The sequence below is a fragment of the Salvia hispanica genome, chromosome 3 (assembly GCF_023119035.1).
Source record: "Salvia hispanica cultivar TCC Black 2014 chromosome 3, UniMelb_Shisp_WGS_1.0, whole genome shotgun sequence".
NCBI lineage: Eukaryota > Viridiplantae > Streptophyta > Magnoliopsida > Lamiales > Lamiaceae > Salvia > Salvia hispanica.
This window is the reverse complement of record NC_062967.1, coordinates 5,198,759-5,215,839: the sequence shown is the minus strand read 5'-3', so window position 1 is coordinate 5,215,839 and position 17,081 is coordinate 5,198,759. Positions and strand designations below refer to the sequence as shown.

Here is a 17,081-nt window from a genome sequence, read left to right as displayed (position 1 = left end):
CGGGGTAGAGATGAGATGGCTAATCATGAGATGTGCAATGTAATCTTGCATTATGAAGCCGGGCCAAGATATTTTGTCACAGACCGAACTTTTGAGAAAAATGTCAACCGAACAAGAGATACGGTCTTTAGTATAAAGTAAACATGGCAACCGAACGGCCCAAACATGTATTTCCTATGACTTAATCAAATATTTGTAATCCTACATAATAATGCATGTTAGACCATGACATAAATATTACAGTAAGTAGGTTATAATGTTAGTAGAGTATGAGTATGCAGATAAAGGAAATGTGAATTGTATCCAAATGCAAAAAGTGTGCACTATTTAGTGAGACAGGAGAGTATATCTTAGCAAGTAGGAGAAAAATAAAAGAATCATGTATATTGGATGTCAGTGAGCTGAGTCCTGTTCCCTGCACCAGCACTTGATTTATCGAGAATTCGAAAGTTGTAACGCTCGTATACTCTTGCCTGATTTTCTGTCCACCATTGTGCTGCTTGCTTCTCAGTGAATCGCTTTCGGCTGCATTCAACCATATACAAGATATATTAAGTACTTTCTCAACCGGCAACATCAATGTTTTCCTTGCCAACTTAACTAATTGTGGCAAATGCGACTACATGAAATATTACCCCATTTTATTTTTGCACATGAACTGAATTTCCAGCATCCAAATACACGGTTGTCAATTTACAACGAAGTAATCTAAAGTGGTAAAGCTAAAGTGGCAAATTAATGCCAACATGACTCAGTTGAAGTGGTGTATTCAACAACTACATCACTTACTACATCGGCCATTCAAGTCATGTAGACATTTTATGTGTCCCCTCAAAATTCGCATATTTGGAGGCAAAACCTTTATTTCATGTGAAAAACAAATGTTGGTGAAAATCAGTGCGTTTATGTGCAATTACCCCAAACTAATGAAAAACTGTAATGAAACTTTATCAGGCACATTGTTTACAGAAGTAGTAACTCAAGCCGGAAATGAAGCTTCACATGTTAAAGATGATTTAGAAAATACATGCAGCCACCAGTATTATGTTACTCATTGGTCTTAACCCCTCAAAAAAGAACTCAGGTGTTACTGCAAAGCATGGCTTGAGTTTGGGAATACTCAGACAAGCATAACCATTTTGAAAACAGTAGTGCAAGTTATAAAATCCACAAAAAAAAGCTCGGCTAACCGCTAAAGCAACATGAACTATACCTGAAACGAACACGCCTCAGATCTTTTAGCCCGCCAGGTAGGGAGGTAAAAGTTATATAAACACCAGGCTCGTCTTGCTCAACCAACTCATTTTCATCATGAGAATCGCTTTCTTTTATTCTAATTCCAGTTCTCATGACTGCTTCAGTTTGACCTTGTTTGTCGTAATTGAAACTGTGATGGCTTGCTATGCTGGACCTGTTAGAAGGCAACAGATTACTTGATTCATATGGATGCACTTCCTGGCCATCTAATCGACCATTCAGCATATCGACAGTGACATTGGAAGCTTCATCTGTCGAGGGTATACCAAGAGGGGTAGGTGAACGCTGGACATTCCTTGCAGAACTAACAGGAAGCCTTTCAGCCATCTGCTTTAGCTAACATAAAATAATAAAAAATAAATAAATACTTGTAAAAAAAGCATCTGGCCATCCAAACTAGAACTTGAATATTGCATAATATGATTTAAATTGTAGCTTTAACCCCAAGAGTGGAGCATGGCATGACATCATGCATCCATACAATGATTTGATTAACTACACTAGTCTAAATTGACATGCAAAGTTTTGCAGGATGCACCAGTTAAATTCATTTCATCCTATAACAAGACATCAGAGTGCTAAGAAGAAACCAAACAAGAAATGATTTACATGGACAAATGGAGAGTTACGTTGGAAAGAGATGTCCTTTATTGGTGTAGCAAAAGTTGAGAGGAATTACAAATAGCAGTTATTAAACATTGACCAAGAGCTCCGTACCAATTACCTATAAATCAGTTTTACCAAAAACTCACATGTATAGATCTGGAAACTCAACACATCAGAAAACTCGTATGGTGATGAACAATGAAAGGTCACTATCTACTTGAGTTGCAAAGTTCTTTCTCTCTTCTAGCCATAGGGTTATTAATTTTATTCCAGAAATTAAATCTGCCCCTCAAAATGATAGATATTCATCTGAGGTGACATAGTCCGCTATATGAACTATCTGACATTGTTTAGGATGCAAAGAATTATACCTGTTCCAGAAATTACATAGAAGCAAGCACACACAGGTTACCATTCATAAATTGGATTGTCAGAGATTCCTTACTTGTGCTGTAAGCGACCTAATCACTTCTTTTGCAGCTTTGCATTTAGCAGTCTCTTCCCCTGCAATTGCTATTGCATCCTTGAGCTGTTTAGTGGATGTTTCCAGCTTCACTTCCTGAAGTTGAGCCTTGCGGGTGAGATTTTCTACCTGTTGAAACACTCGTATGTTAATTGCAATGCAATCTCATAATCTCATGCTTATGAGATCATAAAATCATTTCCAGTTAAAAGTTAAAACTACATTAAATTGAAGAATTCAAACACTCTGAGCCTTAATGTGTACCAGATAAATCTATCAAGTCCTTTTACAGTTATAATAGTACACCACGAACTGCAGTGGCATATTTTCCCTCTAAATATGAAGAATAAAAGGCAGTAGAAAATCATAGAGATTGAGGGAAAATAAAAGGTAGGCATAAAAACCATTTTCTTGATAACTCCCCATAGGCTTTAAAAGGCTTTAAAAAATGAACAAAGAGACAACTCATTCCAGGAGATAATCGAATGAGGAACTATTAAAGAAATTACACCATGTCACCAGAAAAATAATGTCAATTTTCAGCTTGTAGTAAAGATGTTGATGATGTTATATTAGAAGCAATTGATGACTACTATCTGTTTTGTCTTCTCTGGTACAAGAAAATATGAAACTGCTAGCAATAACTCCAGCTAAAATCAGCCGAGGTGAATCTAATGCATAATACTAGTTCAGAGCAAACAGACAGAATAAAGCACTTTTCCTATGTAATTTTTTTATATTTTTAGAAATATCTCTAGCTATTAATTTGCTGTGGTGTTAACGTCAACATGTGTTAGGAGTAAAGGCTGTGGAAGGCTGGAAACTTAGTTGGAACGAACATGATGGTAAACAAAGCACAAGAACACAAATAAAGGATAAATATGGAAATAACAGAAAGATAAATCTCCTGCGCAGAGGCAGCCACACCTCCAAAAAGGGCTAGAACAATTAAGCTGAACAAAAAAAACTAATATATTTTTGGACAATTAAAAGGTAGGAAAAAATCCCTGTTTATAAGCCTCTACTGACATACTCCAACTTGAGTAAAACACCTAATTAACTAAAGACTCCTAAACCTACTCAAACTCGAAACGGGTGAACTGAACTTGAAGACTACTGACACATGACTTGTAAAAAACTAAGGAAAATTACAGAAAATCTGCAGGAAATACAGCAGGGACAATCCCTTTCAACATGAGATCAAAATGACTGGACAGTGCACCAAGAAAATTGTTCTATGAATTAATGTAAGATGAAATAGCTTAAATAAGGCACCTGGGCTTTCAAATTTATAATTTCCTCGCTAAGGCTACCATTTGTCAGTGTAGCATCGTTCAGAGCCACCTTAGGTGATGTAAGTCCTGCCAAAGTAGGAGTGGGTGTAGAAGCACGAGGGGGACTGCTCCTTCTTGATATTGGTGATGTTGCTCGAGAAACAATTCGCGATCCAGGAACTGAAGCTGAAGTTAATTTTTTTGAATATCCAGAGACTGGATCAAAAGAGTTAGTTGACCCCCATTGAGAACTTCTACTTGGGATTGGTGACACACGATTGCTATTGAAATCAAGTTTCTTATTCCTCTTTGTGGTGTGAATCTCCCCTTGTTTTGAGGATTCTATAGAAGAGAACCTAGCCAGAGGGGGGCGGGATCTTATATCCAACTTTTCATCTTTGACGACAGGATTATTTATCCCCTGATTCATACTTCTTCGTCTACTCACAGATGACTGAGATGGTGTGTCAACTTCAAAAGGCCTTTTCAATTTATTGAAGCAATTATCACAAACACGGTACGGTTTGTTTGGATTTGGTGCCATAGAAGCCCTTTGTGACTTCTTGCTGCTGCATGAATGGCAAAATACAAGTCCACAGTTATAACAATTGTGACGTTTTCTTTTGAAATTAAATGGTTGACGACAGCCAGAACACATGGAGTGTTCAGCCCCTGAAACTCCCTTATGGAGGCATATAGCTGCAGTAAAATTAGTACCACAAGCAATACTCTTCACATGCTTATCCTTTAAAGCTTCTACTAAAGTTGGAGAATTTCTGTCATCTGCATCTCCATGACCTAATCTACCATTCGCTCCGTTCCCCCAGGTATACACTTCATTTTTTGAAGTCAAAACAACCACATGGTAAGCACCACAAGCTATCTCGTCCGCAAAACTAGCAGCTAGTTTCCCTTCAACACGAGAAGGGAGCTTCCCAACAGCTTGCGGGTTCCCTAGTTGCCCATAAATTGGACTACCCATAGTATATACATGACCGGAGGTAGTAAGAGCTACCGTCATGCTGTGTCCACAGGTAACCTGGCAAAATATTGGCTCAGCAACAGCAGTGACACAGGTTGGGACAAGTTTTGACTCCTTGTCACCATGTCCAAGTCGACCTTTGTCGCCGTCCCCCCATGTAAGAAGTTTGCCTGAAGAACAATTACTGGAACTTGAGCTTCCATCCACAACATCAACAACTGCAGCAGTGTGCCAAACGCCGCATGCCACTCGCATGGTACGGAAACCCGTTAGTGATTCCACTTCTCTGGGCCTCGATATACTTTCCCTATCTCCATGACCAAGAACCCCGAATGTTCCATCACCAAAAGTGAACAACTGGCCAGCAGATGTTACGAGAGCAGTATGCCAAGGTCCACAAGAAATTGCAGATACATGAATCCCCTCCAGTGGCCCATTTACTATTTTTGGTATCCAATGACTCACTTCATTTCCATGCCCTAAAGCACCAAAATGGCCATCACCCCATGTGTACAAGTCCCCAGAAAGTGTGACTGCACAAGAATGATAATCACTACACGCAAGAAGCTCGATTTTAGTATTCATGAGGGTATTCATCAGCTTTGGATGCAGGACATCAGAATCTATACCATGACCAAGCCTGCCTCTCAATTCCTCACCCCAAGAGAAGATTTCTCCACGCTTGTTTACTAGAGAAGCATGTTGTGCACCGCAAGCTATGCTCTGCACATCTAATACAACAGCAGATTCCATTGCCTTGGGAAGCAATGAATCCATGTGTACACCAGAACTACTTCCAACTCTATGTGGTCCACCACCTATAATGCCATCACCTGTCCCCTCGCCCCAAATGAAAACATCTCCCAGAGCATCATTTTCATCATGACCAGAACCTTGACTTGATGAACTTACAGCACTGGAAAGGCTTACTCTGAAGGCATCCGCTCCCATACCTTTCATGAGACCATTCACACCATCTGAGTCACCAGAGGAAATCAAATGGGTAGAACCATTGGCAGACTCAAAAGGGAAGAAACTCTTTGGAGGCACAGCATATACAACATCTGAAAATGCCTTATCCACATGAGTTTTTGGAGGACTATCATAAGGAGTATGGAGGTAAAGTTGGCTTCCATCCTGCATAGGTAAAAAATAACCTTTTTGAGAGAAAAAAATAACTTACAACTATTCCCAATCCGTACAACTAAAATTAGGACAGAAGCTCCATAAGCAAAGATACTAACCTTCTGCAAGCTATCACTGCCTCCAAATGGAGAATGTAGTGGAGAACTTCTTCTTGTATATTTTCTAGGACTAGTAGCTCCAGAGGAAATACCATCACTCCTTGATTCGGTTCTCCATTTATGCTGATGATAGCGGGAAATCAATGCCTTAAGGCCACTAAACCACACTTCTGCTTCTTCCTTATCCTTGCAAATCTGTCCATTGCAAAGGATATAACATCAATGTGAAGAAGCTCAGAGTAGCAAGGGCCTAAATAATTTCTCTTGAGGAATTTGAACACTTCAAAAGGATCTCACCACATCAAGTGATCTGTCATTATATATCAAAGAAAAAGACTGATATTCCTTCTCAGGTCGTGGGTACCTTTGGAAAATTGGCTGCAGAAAAAACAAACAGAGTTACACGTATCAATTCACATGGATTACTTATTTCTGAGTAAGAAACTTACAGTCCTTTGACCAGAGATAATCCTGGATACATCACTAAGTTTAAGGTGTTTCTCTTCTTTGCCCGAGAACCATATCAGAACAGACTCATCCTGAAATCAAGTGCCTCCAATTAATAGATGATTTCAGGTGTTCACATGATTTCAAATGGGAGAATGAGAACCAATTACTCTGAAATCCACATAATTGCTTGATTTTATGATATAAATGCAATTATGCCATGCTTCATCAGTCACATGAATCGTAATAAACGTAGTAGAGACTTAATAAAATATCATAAGAGAATTCCATGACAAAACATTGTCGACATCTATCAGTTTTCTTGTTACAATTTTGGAGCAAAAAGACACCAACTCGTTAGAGGATTAGCGTATTAAATACGTTCAGACTCCATACTAGCTAGCAGTGACCTAGCACATAAAGTAGACCAATTATAAAGAAGATCCACACACAGAGGAAAAGAAAATTAATCTGGGGTTTACAAGGTCTTACATTTGCAAGGCGAAATGGACAAAACTTGGGTTTTCCTCTTCTTCCATACTTGAGTAACTGTGAGCCTTTCTTTAGAGCAGTAATTGCCTGTTGTGAAAGTCAATTGGAGCCTATATTATGACAGCCATAGAAGCAGTCTCTCCAGAAATATAAGTATAATACTATAATACATAAAAATATGAGAGTAAACATATTAAACATTTATTGCTAAACAATTGCATGAAAAGACATATCCACTGAAACAACTCCACTGCCCAAAGCCCCATATTATATCAAAAGGGACCACATTTACAATTTGAAAAGTCCGTGAACTAGACTTATATAAGAACATTTACGCTCTGCAGTAAATCGTGACAGGCGAGAGCAAATCAAACAAATAGTTCAGTCATCTGAAACTCAAAAAGAATGCAAAACATAGTTAGTTCCATCCATCTGAAGCTATGAAGTGAGTGTCTTAGACTTTATGGGCATGACAGAAAGGTTGGCCCATAGTAATTGGTAAGGAATATAAATGTGCTCCAACAAAATCACATTCTCAGAGTGATATTAACTAGACCAAATTCACCAGTCAAAACATACTAACAAATCATGTGTTAATCCCTTACAAAGCAACTCCGACATCATTACTGGCCAACATGCATTTTGTGCATCGACCGAACCAGAAGACCTCTCTGAAGTGAACAATAAAATACCTAAGGACACTATGTCCAATCTCAGAACTTCAAGTCAACATGAATTCACACACACATATAATGCTGAAGAAACACACACCTGCTCACATTGAAACGCAATACTAAAAAATAAACTCAAAACATACAAACACATTGAAACGTAATACTAAAGAAATAAACATAAACAGACAAATATACATATGAGACAAAGTGGCATATATATTTTATAAAACATACCTGCTCGATGTCTCTCTCCACGGGGCCACCCGCGCTGCTCATCCTAGCGCCGTTTCGCGGTGTCAAAAAAACGGATTCACTCCCGCATCTCCATAAAAGCCCTAAATCCTTTACCCATTTCACCACCCACACTTTACCCAATGGCCTCCAATCAACTGCGACGCATGCAGCAGTCGGAACAGCACGAGTTGCACGTAATGCAATTGCAGAGAGCCCCAAATCAGCAAGTGAAGTCAAAATTCTCAAAATGTGTGGAGACTTGAGCAATGGAGAGGAAATGCAGCACAAGGAGGAGCATCATCCAGCTGTCGGTTGACGAGTATTGCGACTTGGAGGTCGAGTTTTGAGGGAGAGTGGAAGAATCGAATCCAATGGATTTTTGATTTGATGATCAACAGTTCTCCGCAGCAGACGTTTATGGCAGAAGAGAGAGAGAGAGAGAGAGAGAGAGAGAGTGGACTTCTAATTAGCGTTACTTAAACACAACGTGTAATCATTCCAATGACTGAATTTTAAATTTTTAATTACTCCGTAATATAAGAAATACTACTACTTACTATATAAATTAAATTAAACCAATCTATATTGTGTGGCCTTAACATTGAACGACATTCATTCTATTTTAAAATGAGATTGTATTTTTTCTGTTACAAACTGACCGTTTTCTAATTAAAAACTTCAATCTTTGCGAAAAAATAGATTTACTATAATTTTACTCTTAAATCATGAATGGATGGGAATTATTGACATAAAGAGTTTGAATTTAAAATTTGGGAATTATTGACATAAAGCGTGATTAATCAAAATCAATCTACATTAATTAAGGATATCTTTGTGGTTAAAGTGAAAAGTAGTCAACTTTCATTTTTATTTCCTAACTTTTCTCATATGGAGTACTACTTTTTTTTTCTAATATATTACTCCACTTTATTAGTATTATTAAATGTATTCTCTCTGGTACTAACTTATTTTAAGCAAATTAATGATATTTTTGGAAAATTTTGAATCATACTTTATGTTGTAGATTATTATTATTTCAATTAATAATTCAGTTAAGTAAGTATTTGTTTGAATAAAAATGGAGTATAAATTACTTCGTATTTCATAACTATGAATCTCATCTCTCTAGTGCTATAACTATTACTATTACTATTATACTCGTCCTAGATGATTCGACTCAATATTTCATTTCAGACCGTCCCACATAATTTATTCCACTTCACTTTTATCATTTTTTGTAGTGGATCTCATATTCCACTAACTCATTCATACTCACATTTTATTATAAAACTAATACTTTAAAAGTAGGACCCATATCTCACCAACTTTTTTAACTCATTTTTCATTAGATTTCTTAAAACTCGTGCCGGGTCAAAGTATCTCAAATTATCTGGGACGGAGGGAGTAATTATTAGTAAGAGTACTATTGTATGCGTGTTCATGAACTACATTTAATTAATCAATTCAAATTTGAAATTCTAACAATTTATTTTGTCAATATAGAGCGTGAATACATTCATTCCGAAATTATTGTTGAATGATTATGATTACCATTAGTATTAATTATTCTGTCAGACAAACAGGTCTTGCATGATTAATTATTCTAAAACTGCTTGAGACCCCGAGACTGCTTTGTCGCTTATAATTAAAAAATACAAATACATCTTAAGTTGCAATTATCCTATATTTGAAACTATTGATTTTAAATTTATTCTAATCATACTAATTCAAATAACTGATCGATATAATAACCAAGTTATATAATCGACGTATTAATCAAAATAATGTTTTTTAACTGATCAAATAATTAATATTAATAAAATGTTATAATCAATAATAATATTCACGAAATATTTATGATTCCATTTATAATAATTATGTTAAGATAGTTTTACTAATTTATTGTTTAATGGAATAATAATAACAATAATAATAATAATAAAGATTACTATTATAAGTTTATAATTAAATTATTTATCACTATTACTCCATAATTGAATATAATCCATAAATTTAAATTACATAATAATAATAGTTATAAATAATATTTTATTATTCAGATTCATAATTTAAATAATTACACTATAATTATCTTAATACGATAGTATTAATTAAAATAGCATAGCAATAATTATAACAATAATACATAACATATGTAATCAAATTATTCTAATTTTATTTATTATTATAATTAATTATGAATCATAATTTTAAAATTATCATTTTTTCTTAATTAATTTTATCTATACAGCAATAATAACAAAAATAATAAATATTGATTATTAATAGTATAATTGTATAAATTATTTCATATAATTTTAAATATCTAAACTTTCCTTATCTTATGTGCATTTTTTACTATTTTTTACAATATACATATCTCATATTCCATGAATGCATTTTACTTATATCTTATCATAGGATCTCTATTTTATTTTGAATCGGATGAACTAATAATGAACTGATGGAAAATATAAAAATTCTAAAACTGAAAAGTTTATGACCAAAAAATGATTAAGAATCATAGTACTATAAAATTGTTATGTATTAATACTTGTTTTCATAATTATAAATTTTGTTCTTGTCTAATTAAAATCAAACAAATATCGAAATTTATATATCAATTAATGAGATGATTTTACGAACAGATCGTGACAAACAAATACTGTAATTAGCCCAAAATACTACTGCTACTGCTTTTATTAATTATAATCATCAGATAATATAATAAATGAAATAAATTACTTTAATGTATGGCGTAAGAAAATGACATTGTTCTTTATTATTAACCATCATAATCCTAATTTGGCGTGACGATATCTTCAATAAACCAACTTTATGATTTAAGTGATTATCTCTTACATCCTTTTCTTTTTTCAGAACTCATCCTTTTCTATTTCGGAATAAGTAGAATTTGGTGAATTGTTTGTGAAAAGTTAAAGTTGTGTAGCATACTAACATAAAGGATTTCGTGTGCGACATCAATAAGATGGGGAACTTTAATGCATAAAATTAGATATATTTAATTTGTTAACAAAATAAATTATATACACTGTTACTTCATCGTATCATTCGTATGTTCATATTTTTTGAACAATTTTCATACTTCTATGTGCAGAATGCAAGGCTGGTTGAATTGAGGTGAAGGAGACTTCAATAATTGACCTCACTTTAATAAATAATCTATGAAACACAAACCCAAATTTGTGCAGAAAGAAAATCAAATTACTAACAATACTTTGAAGATTTGCATTGTCACATTAATATTTATGAAGATTTTCTGGAATAAGCAGCAATATATGGGTGCAATTAAAAAGTTGAAAAGGCTATTTAGTTTTAATACAGTAAAAATCAACTGAGGAAAGATATGGTTTTACCAGTTTATGGAGACCGATCAAAAATAATAATGAAGGATTGCAACAATTAATCCAAACAATTAAAAAAGCCCAGAAAATAAAAATTTGTTCATCTCCATCCATCTCTTTCTCATTCTCTTTCTCTCTCCACCACTTTTTTCTCTCTCTTTACGGATATACATGCCTTGACATCTCATGTAATCCGTCGAGATTCGCTTTCTTTCTCTGCCTGTAATTCCTTGAATTCTCCGCCAAGTTGTGTGGGGGATGGAAATTTGATGGTTCGACACAGAGAAAGGGGGTGCCAAGTTTAAACCTAATTGGGAAGGGGAAATTGAGGAATAGTTGCGCGCCGGGAATCATGGGAGAAGGTATGGCTTGAGTTTTTTTAGTTTAATTGACCTAGCAGATCGTGATTGACTACTCGTGCTGTTGTTGTAAAAATTGATTTAGTTGAATTCTGTTTTAGATTTTTGTTTCTGGAGTATGATTTCTGAGTTTTTGGTGTGCAATGTAGTTTGTAGCTGTGAGAGGCCGTGGAATTTGATGTTTTGGAATTTGGTTTGATTTTTGTTTTTCAGTTTTGATTATGCGTTCATGTTTGCCTATGTCTTTTAATGCTGCGTGGATGTTATTGTATTCAAGAGCTGTGTGAACTTTGCTATTCCATCATTGTATTGTTGCTTTTCCTGGTTGAAGCTGCTAATTGTTAAGGTGATTTACTTTCTGACTTCGGGTGTTTATTGGCTTGAGATTTGTCGATAAAAGATGAACTAAATACTTGGTGAATTTAAGCGGTATGATGGCGATGCATGGAAGTTATGTTAAAAAAGAAAGCATATTATGGACCCAGTGCAATGGATGCTTTTTATTGTCTATTGAGTATTCATAGATCTATGCCTTCTTCACAATGTGCTCCACTATCCAACTGGACAAGACAAAACTTGTAGTACTAATATTCGTGTTGGTTTGATATTAATAGCCTACCGCTCTGATACTCTGTATATCCCTTCACTAGCAATTTCCATATATGTTGTGCAACACAATTCTTCATATTGCCACTAAAATGTTATAGCTCAGCTTGTTAAGAGATATCATGAGCCTGAAGATAGAAGATACCAACATTTTAGGATTCATTCATCCACAGGCATTGAACTTTAAACATATAATAGAAAATCATTTTAGTTGGACGCAAAGCGGGTACAAATAATTGTCGTCATCCTATGGTTATTTAATCTTGACTCAAAATGTGTGGTTACTTTGTTGCTCCTTTGAGGCACATAAATGCTTTCTATCTATGTAAATATGATGTAAAAAGCTGAGATTAACGAAACATAATATTTTATAGATGGTGATAATGATTGTGCTTTCATGTATGTATAAGATCTATGCATATGTTGGTACTATGTTTTCCTTTGTGTGAATTATGAAATATCAAGCATGCATCTTCCGAGTTGAATTGACTGTGGATTAGATCCAAAAAAAAGCAAGCGATTGAAAATCTAAATATTCCCACAATTGATATTAAAATGAAGTGGCATAATTAACTCTTTTGTATCGATCTTTTTATCGTACATGCACCGTAGAAAGTTGTGAATGGATACAGGAGTTGAATGCATGTTTGCTGCTGATAATCCTTTAGTACTCAATTCTTAATATATTTGCTTTTGATTCTTAATGTTTTCCAGGATCATGTGAGATGCAGCATGAAGATGATAAATCTCTTTCAGAGAAGAACAAGAAAAGGATCGTGAAGACACAGGCTCAGGTTCAAGCATTAGAAAACTTTTACAATGGTAAGTTGGTTCTCTTAATACCTGATATATCCCGTCCTGCCGTTTATCTCTTAAGATTTCCTTTACATTATTGTTAGTTGAAGTGTTGTTTTGTTTTGTTTTACCAGAGCATAAATATCCTTCAGAGTCGATGAAAATACAACTTGCGGAGTCCATAGGTTTGACAGAGAAACAAGTTTCTGGATGGTTTTGCCATAGGAGGTTAAAGGATAAGAAATCAATCAATGGAGAAAACCATGCTACTTTAAAACAAGATCGGTCAAGCGGAGTTATTCAAGACCGTGGCAGCGGGCATAGGCAAGACTCATGTGGTAGCACAAAACAGGGGGATGGTAAGAATCTTGATACCAGGGAAGTAGAAAGTGGAAGATTGAATTCAAAAGAATTCTCTGCTGCAGACCTTACGTATGAGCACGAGAGTCACCATGCCGGAAACTACAATCGTACAAACGATGATTCTTCAGGAAGTAGTAGTTCATTGCGGAATGTCCCTCCTAATTACCAAAACGTGGATCCCTCTGATGCTGCTACTTCTAGGTACCTAATACCAAAATTTCCATCTGATATGAAGGGTGTAAAAACCAGGCCTGGCCCATCTGGTTACTTAAAAGTGAAGGGACGACTGGAGAATCCTGCAATAACTGCGGTCAAGAGGCAGCTGGGAAATAATTATCGAGAGGATGGTCCTCCTCTTGGTGTTGAATTTGATCCACTTCCTCCTGGTGCATTTGAATCCTCAATGCAGGAGCCGCTTGATGGTGAGTTAAAATAGTATTATTTTGTATTATCCATTTCAAAGTCTCTTGGTGCCATTTGTGAATTTCGTGACTCATGCTTATAATTTTTATAATTATGGCTTTCTAGCTTGAGCCCATATGTATATTTTCAAGTGTGTCTCTTTTTTTGAGATTTTTTTTAAAAAACTGAATTGCATTCGCACTCCAGAGATTCTCAGATTAAGTTGCTCATTTTACACTTTGCCTTCTATCAGGAAATTACCACACTGGAGAAGATGTCTGTGGCGTACCAGATCTCATGAATGTTGGCCAGAATTCCAAGTTTTGCAAGGTGAGATAGGTTTTTTATAATTAAATTTAGTTTTTCATCTCTTGCTCATGCCACATGAATATCACTCAAGGAATGTGTACTACAGCTTATTGGTCAAGTAATTGCACAATCTAGAAGGTTATACACGAGTCTCCACTAATTTTTTAAGAGCTCCGATTAATGCATTCCTTTTGCCACTGCTTGAAGCATGAAGGCAAAACAGGAGTATACCAGCATGTAATTGTGCATGCATGACCCACTAGTATTTTATGGATTTTTCAAAGAAGATATCGCTCGTCTCCATCTTAAATTTTATTTTTATAATTTACCCATTAAGTAGATCTGATGGTAAACCAGGTTGATTGAAACATCAGTTTTACTAAAAATGTTAGCTGTTACTCTTTCATTGTTTATCTCATTAACATTCACAGTAATCAGCTCTCTTCCTCTGTTTTCTGGCTAGGCAGAAAAGTCATATAACTGATTAATGGATTTCTATTTGCATAGAGCTCACACCAACATCATGTTTCCATTTCTATTTATTTATTACACTAACTTTTCAGTGGACAGTGCATCTGATATGATCTAGATTTTATTCTCATCAAAATCCATACAGGGATCTGACATTGATGGAATGAATGTCAAAACTAGGAGTGGCTCTGATATTCCGGAGAGCCACATTTACCAAAAATCCAGAATAAAGACATCTTTCTCCAACAGTGGTTCCTATTATCCGAGGAGTAACTCTTCAGTGGAATTTACAGAAGGAACCGTCGGAGATAGACCAGGCATTGGGAGTAGAGATGAGTATGGTTCGAGGCGAAGACCTGGTTTTGAAGTTACAACAATGGATATAGTTCCAAGATATCCAAATATGCAAGCTTTTGATGGCAAAGTGAGAGAGAAACGAGCAGAGTCTTGGTCTCAAAAATATAATCATGTGAGTGCAAGGGTTGCCTTTGGAGAAAATACTGAAAATGAGAATTCTGACTTGACTGCAAGAAGAAATGGTTACCACGACTCTGTTGACAAAGGGCTCCGCCGAGAAGTTATTAAGGTTTGTTTTTTCTCTTATAGTATTACTGTATAACTTTCTTTCTTCTTGCGAATTTAGTTTTTTCCAATCGTTCTCTGGTTCTGATATTTAGTGCATTCACGATGTTTCATGCAGGATGATAGAATATATGCCAAACGGAGGATGATGAATGAACATCAAATGATGGTCCCTATCAAGAATGATCTTATTGTAATTTACATGCCTGTATCTGTGCTAGTATGCATACAGTAAATAGGTGATAGTTATTGACGTACTTTTCTCTTTGTATATTCTTATTTGTAGGGTATAAAAAGATTAAGGGAAGAATTTCCACATCAACAACCCCCAAAAGCAATATTGATGGTGGATACAACACCGCAGAACTATCAAGTCATAAGGTTAGATTTGATCAATATATTAATTTTTTAGAGTTAATATTGGTGCTTTTGCTTGTTATATCTGGACATTTGGCATCAAAGATGCAAACCAACTTAAGTCAACCGTTCTTTGATCTACACTTAAAAATCCAAGCATCTAGTTAGTCACTTAATCCTATTATTTTAGCAACACTCACATATAATCTTGTCCAGCCTTGTTTTCTGGGATGTCACTGTTAACTTCCTAGGAAAGAGCCTTAATATACTGATTTATGTTCCAAAAAATACATCATGCACACACAAGTATTCTTATTTATTTTTTGAGTCTAATCAGCCAAATTAAGAATTCTCATTTGAACAAATGGACTAATAATGCCCGAATTTTGCAATATTTATATGGCCAATGCTACTGGTATTCAGAGACAATGTTATATACTTCCAAACTAAGTGTTGTCGCTTCTCAGATTATTCTCTTCACTTATACACCAATTATAATGACCAAATAAATTTCAAAATTTTTTAGGATGTGGTATTGCGAGCAGTTTCGAGGTTGTCATATTTGGACATTTCGTCTTTCTGTTTTCTGCTTTTGGGGGTGGGGGGGGGGGGTGGGAGTTGTTAGCAACTTAGCATCCATTTGCTTGGCTTTTTCTTAACCGGAGTCTTGAATTCTCACTGCTGCTGCTATTTCATCTTCACTCTTTTTACCTAATGCTGCAACATATTTGTATCTTTTTAGGTCTGCAACAGAAATGCCATCAAGTTTTAGCGAAGACGACGAAAGTGGTGGAACCAGTTCTTCAGTGGATTGAAAAAGGCAAACTATGAATGCTTTTCGCTGCTCGCGGAGAGCTGGAGATATGTACAGTTAAAAATAATTTGATGGCATTGTAACATATTATGTAGCTCTTGAGTAGGAACCTTCATTATGTAGAGGATGATGATTTTATTTTATCATTGGCCCCAATGTGAATCAATTATTGCTCCTCAACTTTTACTTAGTATTTTTCCTGAATAAAATTAAAATATACTTCTTCCGTCCCAAAAAAATATGTACTTTGGGTTTGACATGGGTTTTAATAATACTACAAAATTAGTAAAGTAAGAGAGAGGTAGAGAGGAAAAGTAAATAAAGTATTGTTAGGGCATCCACAATGGACGCCCTAAGCGATGCCCTAAGCGACGCCCTATGCACCGCCACGTTAGCATTTTATCCTCCTATTCCACTTGCAGTGGAGCGGACTATAGCCCGCCCTAAGCGACGCCCTAAACATTTTACTTCTATTTTGTATTTATATTTTTAGGTTTGCAAATGTAAATAAAAACAAACATATAAAAACAACAAAATTAAAAGGAAATACTAAATTTACTTAATTAAAAAAAAGTTACAAATTAAGAAAAAAAAAGCACTAAATACAAAAAAAGGAGGCTACTCTAGAGTAGTCCCAATTTGCGGCTGAGGCCATCGATCATCCGCTGAATGCCTTCGATTTGAGCCGGGTTGGTCGCCTGCATGAGGGCGATGTGCGCGTCCAACAACGTCATGTAGTCAGAGGAGGCCGCCAAATCCATGTAGGCATGGGCCGCAGTCGAAGTCGCGGACGGCGTCGAACTCAGGGTCCATTTTGCTTGAATTGTAGAAAATGTAGTGTGAAGTGTGAATATGAGAGTGAAGTGTGAAAAATAAAGTGAAAATGAATATATAGGTTTTGAAAATTTAATAAAATTAAAAAATAAAACGGAAACGCGTCGCATCATCCGTTACCCATCGTCCGCATCGTCCACGGTGGCGGACG

At 35.6% G+C, this 17,081-nt stretch overlaps 2 protein-coding genes across 3 annotated transcripts; one reads left to right on the top strand and one right to left on the bottom strand.

Annotated features, from left to right (window-relative positions):
* Nucleotides 1-156: 156 nt before the first annotated feature.
* On the bottom strand, nucleotides 157-8,096 carry LOC125216912 (PH, RCC1 and FYVE domains-containing protein 1-like). The gene is made up of 9 exons (XM_048118699.1): nucleotides 7,674-8,096; nucleotides 6,766-6,852; nucleotides 6,276-6,365; nucleotides 6,124-6,204; nucleotides 5,827-6,021; nucleotides 3,602-5,719; nucleotides 2,309-2,455; nucleotides 1,214-1,593; nucleotides 157-525 (listed from the first exon to the last, which is right to left on the bottom strand). The coding sequence occupies exons 1-9, from the start codon at nucleotides 7,713-7,715 to the stop codon at nucleotides 378-380; spliced, it is 3,288 nt and encodes a 1,095-aa protein (XP_047974656.1). The 5' UTR covers nucleotides 7,716-8,096; the 3' UTR covers nucleotides 157-377.
* Nucleotides 8,097-11,117: 3,021 nt separating this feature from the next.
* Nucleotides 11,118-16,276, top strand: LOC125214916 (homeobox-DDT domain protein RLT2-like). Of its 2 annotated transcripts, XM_048116142.1 has the most exons (9): nucleotides 11,118-11,400; nucleotides 12,718-12,825; nucleotides 12,933-13,157; nucleotides 13,224-13,583; nucleotides 13,817-13,893; nucleotides 14,489-14,929; nucleotides 15,044-15,118; nucleotides 15,212-15,306; nucleotides 16,025-16,276. In XM_048116142.1, the coding sequence occupies exons 1-9, from the start codon at nucleotides 11,391-11,393 to the stop codon at nucleotides 16,095-16,097; spliced, it is 1,464 nt and encodes a 487-aa protein (XP_047972099.1). In that variant the 5' UTR covers nucleotides 11,118-11,390; the 3' UTR covers nucleotides 16,098-16,276. The 2 variants fall into 2 exon arrangements, with proteins under 2 accessions (XP_047972099.1, XP_047972098.1); XM_048116141.1 differs by having other exon boundaries at nucleotides 11,119-11,400; nucleotides 12,933-13,583.
* Nucleotides 16,277-17,081: the final 805 nt, after the last annotated feature.